Consider the following 12,926-nt stretch of genomic DNA (forward strand, 5'->3'; position numbering starts at 1 on the left):
ATAAAGTTAAAGTTTGTCTTGTTTAACACAACCAATAGAGCATGCACATTGATTAATTAATTATCATGGCTACTATAGATGTCAAATATTTGATAATTCTGACATAGTCGTAAGAGGAAACTCCCAACATTTCCCCATTAGTGTCAAGGGGCAGCAGACAGAACACTATATGTCATGGCCTTTCATATATCAGTTGTGGAGCACTGGCTCATGCGCTCAGTGGATTTGATCCTCTGATCCAAGCATCTTAAACTGGTACTCTACCAACTGAGCTAAATTCTACCCCACCAAAATGAAAGAAAGTTTGTTTTGTTTAACGACACCACTACAGCACATTGATTAATTAATCATCGGCTATTAGATGTCGACCATTTGGTAATTCTGACACGTAGTCATCAGAGGAAACCCGCTACATTTTTCCATTAGCAGCAAGGGATCTTTTATATGCACAATCCCACAGACAGAATAGCACATACCACGGCCTTTGATATACCAGTTGTGATGCACTGGCTGTAATGAGAAATAACCCAATGGGCCCACTGATGAGGACTGATCCCAAACCGACAGTGCATCAAGCGAGCGCTTTACCACTGGGCTTCAAGACAAATGCTTCATTTCAAACTACAGTGTAACCCCTCTAAACAGAACCTCCTTAGGATCAAGTAAAAAGTCCAGTTTTAAGAGGTATTCATTTAGAGAGGTTCTATTTTGTACTGATATTTAACAAGGGACTGTGAAAAACATCGAGTATTTTATGGAAGTTTGGTTTACAGAGGTTTCACTGTATAAATAATTCACAAATGCATACTGACAGGATCAGAACATAGAAAATTAAAATAAAAACCTACAAGTTGTGACATGTCACACATTATCTCAATCAATAAATCGGAATCCTCCAAGGATTGAAGTGGGGAGAAAACGTAACTCTTGAATAAAATTTGTAAATGCAGTGACCTGCATTTTGAACAAGTCATTCTGTCCAAGTGGTTTTCTGTCACATTAACAAATTACCGCAGCATATGGCATGCCACACACACAGTGCAAGTCGATCACAAACATATTGACAATTCACTTTGGACAAAATATTGAAAAAAAAGAAGAATTTTTGTTTGATAATTTGCAGCTTAATTTGACTACAAAAATTAAAACTACATATTAGGAGTTGTAACAAGGCTTAATGTTGTATATAATTATAGATATATGTAATTGATATTAATTTAAACATTAGGGTCTTCAGAACTGCGCTATTTAATATTACTAACATAATAATGTAATGAAGTTAGATCTGTAATTATGTTAAAAATTAACATGAATTTTTTTTTTATGACTATGAAATTACAGCTTCTGCAATATATCAAAAAAGTTATCCAAAAATGACAAATATTTAAAGATTTTGTAATTAATGAAGAAACACACATGCAAATACATCTTGCACATTCACCAACTTTATGCACTTTATTAAGTCAAACCAAACTGGTAATTTTGGATGTGACATAATTATGAAATAACTTCACTGAAAGACTACGTACTTCACAATATTAAAACCATAAAACAAGATTAATTTTCTTTTATATAATTTTCAAAAACATTCTCCAAAGAATTCCACATTTATATCATCTAGACAGAATATGTGACATAAACTAAACTTGTAATTAACATGTAGTCAGAATATTTATAGGGAAAAAACATTTAAATTCTTTGAATTTAAAAAATAGAACTTCATGAATCAATATAATGTAGGTTTGAATACATAAACATATTTCTGACCAAATAGGTGTGTGTTTTTTCATATTTGTTTCAACTTTACATAATTATTTCTGAATTCTGATTAACACCACCACTATAGAGCGCATTGATTTATTAAAAAAGTAAAGTTTGTTTTATTTAACGACGCCACTAGAGCATGTTGATTTTTTATCTTATCATCGGCTATTGGATGTCAAACATATGGACATTCTGACACTGTTTTATAGAGGAAACCCGCTGTCGCCACAGAGGCTACTCTTTTATGACAGGCAGCAAGGGATCTTTTATTTGCCCTTCCCACAGGCAGGATAGCACAAACCATGGCCTTTGTTGAACCAGTTATGGATCACTGGTCGGTGCAAGTGGTTTACGCCACCCCATTGAGCCTTGCGGAACACTCACTCAGGGTTTGGAGTCGGTATTTGGAATACAAATCCCATGCCTCGACTGGGATCCGAACCCAGTACCTACCAGCCTGTAGACCGATGGCCTAACCACTACGCCACCGAGGCCGGTACATTTATTTATTAATTATTGGCTATTGGATGTCAAACATTTAGTAATTGTGACATATAGTCTTAGAGAGGAAACCTGCTACATTTTTCCATTCAGGTCAGGTCAGAGTGTTTAACGTGCACATTCAGAGCAAGGTGTTGTAGTGCACGCCTGCCCTGGGCAAAAAAGAAAAATAGGGAGCTACGTATAGTTTTGAAAGATTAATATGCTGAGAGTGGAACCATTTGGTGATGACATGTCTCCCTAGGTTGCCCATAGAGGCCCTTAAAAGGGCCTGATCTGATTTCCATTTGTAGCAAGGGATCTGTTATATGCAACAGCAGCACCATCCCACCGACAGAATATCACTATACCAGTCACGGTACAGTGGCTGGAACAAGAAATAACCTAATGGATCCACTAATGGGGATCGACCCTATATTGACCAGGCATCAAGCTCGTACATGCATGCACATGACTGGCACAGTGTAAAAAATAATGGCATAGCTCAAGGTTGCCAGACTCTCCTTTCAAATTCATCTGTGAAGGACATTTTCACAGATAGAACAAATATAACCCACAAACAAACAAAAAGTGGTACGGTCATGCCATACCTCGATCTTTGAAAATGGCCTTACCGTCTGCGCCTCCCCTGATACATGTATGTGTACAAATACAAATTATCTTTACACCCCCTACCAACCATGAAGATTTAAATATGTACAAGCAAAATGAACAGACTGAATAATTTTCATTCATACATATGCCATGGTAGTGATTACCCTTCTGTCCCAAACACAGGCCATGCCAGAGATTTGGCTTGGGATGAATGCATGTGACTGATCCTTGAAAGGATATAGGCATGTAAGTACAGTTTACTACTACTACTAATAATAGTGATTGCATGTTGAAAGTTTTTTAACACCAAGGCATTTTGATTTATCATAGTGAACATTTTTTTAAAGCAGCATATCATAACAAAAAAACCAACAACATCGTAACGCGGCGGCAATACTTGGCCAACTTGGCAGAGATCTAGAAGTCGTATCCATCACGTTTATGACTCAAAACTGCGTGCACTCATCAGAAATCACAAAAATCAATGCTAAACTGTAACTTATATGTTTGCGGCCAATGCTAATGACCGCCTCAGAGACGAGATGGGGGAATTTACAAACAATTGGGATTTTAGGGAACATAATCGTCATAATTGGATTTACTCTGTCAATACGTGAAGATGGGGCAGATCCAGCAGCCGGCTCTTACTGAATACCAATGCAGCCGACTCAGAAAGACGTAAAGACTCTTGTTACAGCACTGCCACCATCCCAAGAGTGACTTGTCAAGAAAAATATGATTCACGTCAAACGGGCAAACAGCCCAGTTAAAAACACACAGGCCGGATTCTTTTAACAGTGCAATAATAGTATAAATAGTTGTGTAGTTGATAGATTTTAGTAAAAAACCACACAGACCAGATTATTTAACAGTATAATAATAGTATAAATAGTTGTGTAGTTGATAGATTTTAGTAAAAACCCACACAGACCAGATTATTTTAACAGTATAATAATAGTATAAATAGTTGTGTAATTCATAGATTTTAGTAAAAAACCACACAGACCAGATTATTTTAACAGTATAATAATAGTATAAATAGTTGTGTAATTGATAAATTTTAGTAAAAAAACACACAGACCAGATTATTTTAACAGTATAATAATAGTATAAATAGTTGTGTAGTTGATAGACTTTAGTAAAAACACACAGACTGGATTATTTTAACAGCATAATATTAGTATAAATAGTTATATAGTTGATAAGATTTTAGTAAAAAAAGTATTATTTTAATTATCTTAGTTAAATATATTGGATGACTGGCATAATGGTTCTAAACATTTTACAGTGATCCCCACCCCCTGCTGATTTTGTCTTTCCCATGCCTTCTTATTATAAATTTCTTGCTTCATAACATTTTTTGTTTCTCCTTGTTTTATTTTTCATGCTAAAACTTTGTTTCTGATCTACCTTTCTTTATTCCTGATTCTCTCTCCTCTAGCTTCCATGCCTTTATTCTTGATTCTATATCTCTCCTCATATGCCTTTTTATTCCTTTTTTCATCTCCTCCTTTATTCCTGATTCATATATTTCACCTCCCATGGCTTTACTCCTGATTCTTTCTTCTCACATGACTTTATTCATGATTCAATCTATCTCCTGCCATTCATTTATTTTTTATTCTATCCTGCTATTCCCATGTTTTTATTCATGATTGTCTCTCTCATACCATGTATTGTCATTTTATTCATGACTGTCTCTCTCATACCGTGTATTGTTATTTTATTCATGACTGTCTCTCTCATACCGTGTATTGTTATTTTATTCATGACTGTCTCTCTCATACCATGTATTGTTATTTTATTCATGACTGTCTCTCTCATACCTTGTATTGTTATTTTATTCATGACTGTCTCTCTCATACCATGTATTGTTATTTTATTCATGACTGTCTCTCATACCTTGTATTGTTATTTTATTCATGACTGTCTCTCTCATACCTTGTATTGTTATTTTATTCATGACTGTCTCTCTCATACCATGTATTGTTATTTTATTCATGACTCTCTCTCATACCTTGTATTGTTATTTTATTCACTCCATTACATACATTCCTCATTTTATCCCCCATACCTTTTATTCCTAATTCTACTTTTCTTCAACTTGCCTTTAATCATGATGCCTTTGTTTCCAATTCTATCTTTCCTTACCCATACTTTAATTAATTTCCTATTTTATGTCTTTCCCATCCCATGTTTTTATTCCTCCTATCTCTCTATCTATCTATCTATCTATTCATCCATCCATCCATCTATGTATCTATATCTCTCTCTGTCTCTCTCTGTCTTTCTCACTGTATCTCCATGAATCTATTCAAGTTATATCCATTACAGCCCCTAGCTAACTGCATATTAAAAAAAAAGAACAAACTATATTTGGTTGCCTCTTTTTCTGAATCCCTCCTACTCTCTCATCTTTCTACAATTCTATTGATTCCATCGTCCCCTATTACTCATACAAGTGCACACAGTTTACCAACTAACAAGAAAAGTGTATTTGATGTGAATGCCATTAACAAACTGATAAACCTATTTTGGAGAAAAAGAATCTTGTGGAACTAATGGCTTGGATCTGTTGTAGTGTGTCGGCCGGATTCTGGGCTTACAGAGAGGGTGAACATGACATGACAATACAGATTCACTTAACTTCAGTCAGTTTTATAAATCCACTGTTCACAGTGGAGTATGTAATAATGCTAACATGGGATAGGGTTTTTCCACGGATTATAATTACAGAGCTGATATGTGTCGGCAGCGGGTTATCTGTCTCATTTCTTAGTATATCAAAGGCTGTGGTATGTGCTATCCTGTCTTAGGCAGGGATCGTACTTAAGAATGTGTTATCTACGGCAATATTGAAATGTTTTTACCACAGGCAAAATGTTCACTGACAGCAATTTTGAGCCTGACTATGGCAATTTTAAATTGGTAACTTTTACAACAAATACAAAAACCTATAGTCCATCCCACAGAAAACACCTTTATTCATGCTATGGAATTTACTACAAATTATTTATTTCTGAGCCAACAATCTGTATCTTGCATACAAAAATAGTAATTTTTTTGTTATTTCCAAAACACTTTTACTTTTCTTTTCACATCAAACCAAACTGAAATTATTTACAAAAAGCAGTTTTATAAAATGTTGGCATGGTCTATAAAATAGTTCCTTCAACTGACGGAAATAATTTTTAGATTTGTAACCACCGGCAAAAAACTACCATCAGTGAAGCCCCTGACCAACGGCTATTCATATTGCAATGACGGCAATTTTCCGTCAGTGCCGTTATTAAGTTCAAGCTCTGTAGCTATGATGTAAAACACCTCCCACATGCCGTACAGTTGTTGCTATGATGTAAAACACCTCCCACATGTCGTACAGTTGTTGCTATGATGTAAAACACCTCCCACATGTTGTACAGTTGTTGCTATGATGTAAAACACCTCCCACATGCCGTACAGTTGTAGCTATGATGTAAAATACCTCCCACATGCCGTACAGTTGTTGCTATGATGTAAAATACCTCCCACATGCCGTACAGTTGTTGCTATGATGTAAAATACCTCCCACATGCCGTACAGTTGTTGCTATGATGTAAAATACCTCCCACATGTCGTACAGTTGTTGCTATGATGTAAAATACCTCCCACATGTCGTACAGTTGTTGCTATGATGTAAAATACCTCCCACATGTCGTACAGTTGTAGCTATGATGTAAAATACCTCCCACATGTCGTACAGTTGTTGCTATGATGTAAAATACCTCCCACATGTCGTACAGTTGTAGCTATGATGTAAAATACCTCCCACATGTCGTACAGTTGTTGCTATGATGTAAAATACCTCCCACATGTCGTACAGTTGTAGCTATGATGTAAAATACCTCCCACATGTCGTACAGTTGTTGCTATGATGTAAAATACCTCCCACATGTCGTACAGTTGTTGTTATGTGATGTCATCATGGGCTGATCAACCAGGGACCCAATTAACTCAACTCTCGCAACTTTGCGATCTCGCAGTGCAATGCTAAAAGACTTGCAAAGAGGATGCTTTGTTGTCTAACAGAGCCTGAGAAAGCTTTGTGAATTAGGCCACACAACTGCATGGTTATATGTGTCCCATGCAAGCCATGGTTTTCACATAAAACAAGCTTTATAGTGTTTTAAAAAGTTTGAAAAAAGCTAAAATTAAGCAATTTTATTTATTTATTCAAATTATATAAAATTACATCAATCCTATTACATATATATCCCCCAAAATTAACTACATTTAAAAAAGAAAAAAAAGAAGAGAAATATGATATAGCATACTTCTGTAATTTTTATAATGACGTAAGGACATAATTACCAGTTGTGACACCTTAATATTTATGTTACATTAAAGTATATCATAATTAGATTCAATGCCAATATATTATCATTCTGTGCAAGCAAGCTTTTTAGAGCATCCCATGCATTTTATTAAAACATACCAAAAAAACCCTGTAGAAAATATATTTTAACAGTACAATGTATGCACTTAAAATAAAACAATTTTTAAAAATTATTAATTCCTACACACATTTCATCTAACAATATCAATAGTTAACATGTACCTTCCTCTATATGTAACATTGAGATATAAGATACATATCTACATAAGATATATGTTGGTATAAAAAGTGTTAAATTTGTCTTAAAACAGCAATATTTTGTTTAAAATCTTTAAACTTCTTCAAGTGATATAAGTGATAAAATAATGAAGATATATTTTTTGAATAACTTAATCTATAATTATGTACATGCATAATGCAAAACACAAAAAAAAACTCAACCCCAAATGAAATGTGCTTTTTGAATGACCCACTTAATAGATGGATATAATATAATATGACATTAATTAGCTTAACTTTAAAAATATTTAGAGATTTTTTTTTAATTCACCCACTTGATGGATGGATCCAATATGACACTAACTTAACTTAAAAAATCCTCTAACCATATAATAGCATTAAAATAATCCAGTAAACTGGGATCATTTTTCTCAAAATATATCTGGTTATTAATTGTACAATACATTTTAATGATGCGTGCAATAGGTACATGTAAGTCTGTCGAATGGTATTACGCGGATTTTTATTTTCCAATTTAACTACATGTATAAGTGCGTTATAGCCCAGGGCCCCGTTCCACGAAGTGATCTTAGTGCTAAGATCATCTTAAATGCATAACTACCTACATGTAATTCACTAAAGATGATCTTAGTGCTAAAAACGCTTCGTGAAGTGGGGCCCAGACAAATAACGCCCACATTTTTACAGGAATATAAAAAAGAAAGAAAGAAATGTTTTATTTAACGACGCACTCAACACATTTTATTTATGGTTATATGGCGTCAGACATATGCTTAAGGACCACACAGATATTGAGAGAGGGAGAGGGAACTCGCTGTCGCCACTTCATGGGCTATTCTTTTTGATTAGCAGCAACGGATCTTTTATATGCACCATCCCACAGACAGGATAGCACACACGACTGCCTTTGACATACCAGTCGTGGTGCACTGGATGGAACAAGAAATATATATATATCATACCACATTACTCTTATTAATTACATGAAAATTTGTTACAAAAGAAAACATTCAGAAATTTTAATATTTATGATTGTGTACTGAGATTGGCCCTAGGATTAAGGTTGCACAATAGTCTAAAATGATGGCATCCATACCGAATGTATGGAAAATATCATCTGAAACCATGTAATAAGTTTTGAATAGAGAATACGAAACATTTGAGACAATAAAAGCAGAAAACCCGGAAATAAAAAATGTGGATAAATCGAGAAAACTTTCTGCTGCTATATAAGTTGAAATAATAACAGAAATATCACATTTAAAAATGAATACAAAACAAAGTTCAAAGGAAATTTATATATATAAATGTTCATGTACCTTGTAGTCACCAAGCTTGTCAACTGAACATGGAAGGACAGCCGTTTGACCAACTACCACGGTAACATTCTTTGTGAACACGTTGAACCGAGGCTCCTCTCCTAGTACTGAAAATAAAACAGAAATATATGATTACTATTTCAGTTTTAATCGACAACATTCACATTTTAAAAATATACATAGTAATCACTATTTTGCATGTAAGTAGTTTGCACATACATCATGTAATAAGTGTTACAGTGGGGTCACTGGTTGGAATGGGATAAAAAAAATACAATCAGAGAATGGGTCCATTGGTGATGTTCCAATGATTGATTATAATTGAAAATCGATTAAGTGAGAAAAGTTTAACTGTACTTGTTCCTTCAGTTTATTGACTAGTATGTGAAAGTTTGACTGTACTTGTTCCTTCAGTTTATTGACCAGTATGTGAAAGTTTGACTGTACTTGTTCCTTCAGTTTATTGACCAGTATGTGAAAGTTTGACTGTACTTGTTCCTTCAGTTTATTGACCAGTATGTGAAAGTTTGACTGTACTTGTTCCTTCAGTTTATTGACCAGTATGTGAAAGTTTGACTGTACTTGTTCCTTCAGTTTATTGACCAGTATGTGAAAGTTTGACTGTACTTGTTCCTTCAGTTTATTGACCAGTATGTGAAAGTTTGACTGTACTTGTTCCTTCAGTTTATTGACCAGTATGTGAAAGTTTGACTGTACTTGTTCCTTCAGTTTATTGACCAGTATGTGAAAGTTTGACTGTACTTGTTCCTTCAGTTTATTGACCAGTATGTGAAAGTTTGACTGTACTTGTTCCTTCAGTTTATTGACTATGAAAGTTTGACTGTACTTGTTCCTTCAGTTTATTGACTAGTATGTGAAAGTTTGACTGTACTTGTTCCTTCAGTTTATTGACTAGTATGTGAAAGTTTGACTGTACTTGTTCCTTCAGTTTATTGACCAGTATGTGAAAGTTTGACTGTACTTGTTCCTTCAGTTTATTGACTATGAAAGTTTGACTGTACTTGTTCCTTCAGTTTATTGACTAGTATGTGAAAGTTTGACTGTACTTGTTCCTTCAGTTTATTGACTAGTATGTGAAAGTTTGACTGTACTTGTTCCTTCAGTTTATTGACTAGTATGTGAAAGTTTGACTGTACTTGTTCCTTCATTTTATTGACCAGTATATGAAAGTTTGACTGTACTTGTTCCTTCAGTTTATTCACTAGTATATGAAAGTTTAACTGTACTTGTTCCTTCAGTTTATTGACTAGTATATGAAAGGTTATGGTATGTGTTATTCTGTCTGTGGAATGATGCATATAAAAGATAACTTGCTATTAATGGAGAAATGTAATGGGTTTTCTCTCTAAGAATATAATATGTCAGAAAGACCTTTTTTTTCTCTCAGGTAACGCATTTCATTTTGCGTAACCCGTTGCAAATATATCGTTATATGAACAATGACAAATGATAGTGTAAAATATTTTTAATGTCTTTATTTTTGGGTGAGAATGAAAAATGGGTGCCCAAAAAAAGAAAAAGGAAGCTTGAATGTGAATTACGTTCATTCATATTAGCATTACTGCCAAACAGCTATATAGGGTTGTAAACAAATTACCACACATTTTTACATGGATTACAACTAATATTGTGGGTAGAATGATGAAAATAAATAGTAAAAGGTGTCCAGGCCAGCTCATTTTGCCCAAATTTCTCTATTGTTTTTGCCCGAATTTGAGGATTTTCTTCAGGACTGCCCCCCTTGTCTCATACGCTTATGCTTCTTGTGTGCATATAATTCTAACCGATTGTGTAACTGAATGTTGATCGGATGGTACCAACCAATTATAACTGATGATGATATTCCAACTGATTCCCACTATATATATATTAGGGTCCACCAAGAATACCACAGAAACTCTCTGAAGTGGTCAGACTAAGCCAACAGCTAAAAGCTGATGGGACATGGCCGGTGTGTGGCATGGATAGCCACAAGAGGCAAGCACCTGTCATGGCTGGAGAGACAAGGACTGGGTTGTGGGGGTGGATAGCAAACAAAGTTGAAAGATAGGAGTTGCTAGATTGGGAAGAAATGAGATGGAAGTCAAAGGAGAGAAAGGAAAGGTGGCAATGGGATAAAAAAAAAGATAAAAGACAGAGAGAAAAAAACAATAACAAACACAGAACAATACAATTCTGATCAACCCTGCCAATGCAATGTTCAAAATCGGTCTTAATTTTCCCAGCAGGCATTATCTGGCAGACTTCCAGCAATAATGAAGAGGATAATTGCAGCCTTCAATAGGCCACTTAATAAGGACTCCCCGGGATGTTCCATGACCGCTGCCAGTTGTATACAATGCAGGAGCTGCTCATGTATGTAATAAAACACAGCAAGCGATATAATCTGCATCACACTTAACATCAGGAATAAAAAATTACATGCAGTTATACAGCAAGATGACCAATTAAAACATTTTTTTTTTAATCTTGATTTGCTCACAAACTGACTCATTAAGATATGGTTTCTATATATCCGAAAGAGAAAAACCCCGCCTGGCCTTCATTAATTAATGTGCATTGGTCAGGCTATATGGGGCTGGATTTAACTAAGTCGGTTGAGTGCTCACTTGAGGTGCTTGCATCACAGGATCAAACCTCCATGGTGGATCCATTCAACTGATTGTTTTTTTTTCAAGTTCCAACCAGTGCACCACAACTGGACAAAGGTCATGGTATGTGCTTTCCTGTCTGTGGGGAAGTGCATATAAAAGATCCCTTGCTGCATTAGGAAAAATGTAGCGGGTTTCCTCTGATGACAATCTAATTAAAATTAGCTCCACTATTACATGTGGATCTAACAGAAGCCAGTTGGAGCTCATGTCCACCAATCAAAACATTACTTGCAGACTCATGCCAGTGATGTAAAAATAATTTGAAAACATTCCGAATTATCCTGAGGGTATACAACATGTTTCGTGTGAGTTACGAATGCCTTATTTAGACCAGTAGAACTAATTTTAATCAGATTGCTAAAAACACTGTGTAGACTCCAATGTCCAGGTAACATTTCGTCTGTAAATAATAATTTAAATATTGAGCAATCACACTTCGCCTTTTATAATGTTATTTGGGAGCATACAAATTCTAAAAATATTGGGCAAGTCTATTTTAGTGGCCGCAGTACAGCGTATCATACCAATATGTACGGGATGGGTTATCAGTCTTCAATTTTACATTACAAATTATTTATTTATTTAAAAAAAACTAACTAAATCAGTCTTCAGTTTTACATTACAAATTATTTATTTTATAAAATAAAACATGTTTTAAGGCATTCGTAACTCACACGAAACATGTTGTATACCCTCAGGATAATTCGGAATGTTTTCAAATTATTTTTACATCACTGGCATGATTCTGCAAGTAAGGTTTTGATTGGTGGGCATGAGCTCCAACTGGCTGCTGTTAGATCCACATGTAATAGTGGAGCTAATTTTAATTAGATTGCTCTGATGACTATGAGTCATAATTACCAAATGTTTGACATCCAATAGCTGATGATTAATTAATGAATGTGCAATGGTTCAAACAAAAAATAATCAGAGAATGGTTCCACCAAGACATAATCAGAGAATGGTTCCACCAAGACATAATCAGGGAATGGTTCTACCAAGACATAGTCAGAGAATGGTTCTACCAAGACATAATCAGAGAATGATTCTACCAAGACATAGTCAGAGAATGGTTCCACCAAGACATAATCAGAGAATGGTTCCACCAAGACATAATCTGGGAATGGTTCCACCAAGACATAATCAGAGAATGGTTCCTCCAAGACATAATCAGAGAATGGTTCTACCAAGACATAATCAGAGAATGGTTCTACCAAGACATAATCAGGGAATGGTTCTACCAAGACATAATCAGGTAATGGATTCACCATGACATACCGTATTTTCCCATGTATTATGCGCACCGGTGTATAATGCGCACCCCCCACTTTGAACGTTTATTCCAAGAAAAAACCCATAAACCACAATATAATGCGCACCGTTTTTTTAAACCACAAAATCGACAGTGAATGCAAGATGTACCGTTTTCCCCGTCACCAAAATTAACAAAAAGCGAAA

At 35.0% G+C, this 12,926-nt stretch overlaps 1 protein-coding gene across 1 annotated transcript in view; it reads right to left on the minus strand.

The window, feature by feature from the left end:
• Window positions 1-12,926, minus strand: part of LOC121380718 (limbic system-associated membrane protein-like) — a 145,246-nt gene that overhangs the window by 46,036 nt on the left and 86,284 nt on the right. Inside the window, exon 2 of the mRNA XM_041509673.1 lies at window positions 8,794-8,900. Within this exon, the coding sequence (XP_041365607.1) occupies window positions 8,794-8,900 (107 nt within the window). The remainder of the gene's footprint in view (window positions 1-8,793; window positions 8,901-12,926) is intronic.

This window comes from Gigantopelta aegis, chromosome 2 (genome assembly GCF_016097555.1).
Source record: "Gigantopelta aegis isolate Gae_Host chromosome 2, Gae_host_genome, whole genome shotgun sequence".
NCBI lineage: Eukaryota > Metazoa > Mollusca > Gastropoda > Neomphalida > Peltospiridae > Gigantopelta > Gigantopelta aegis.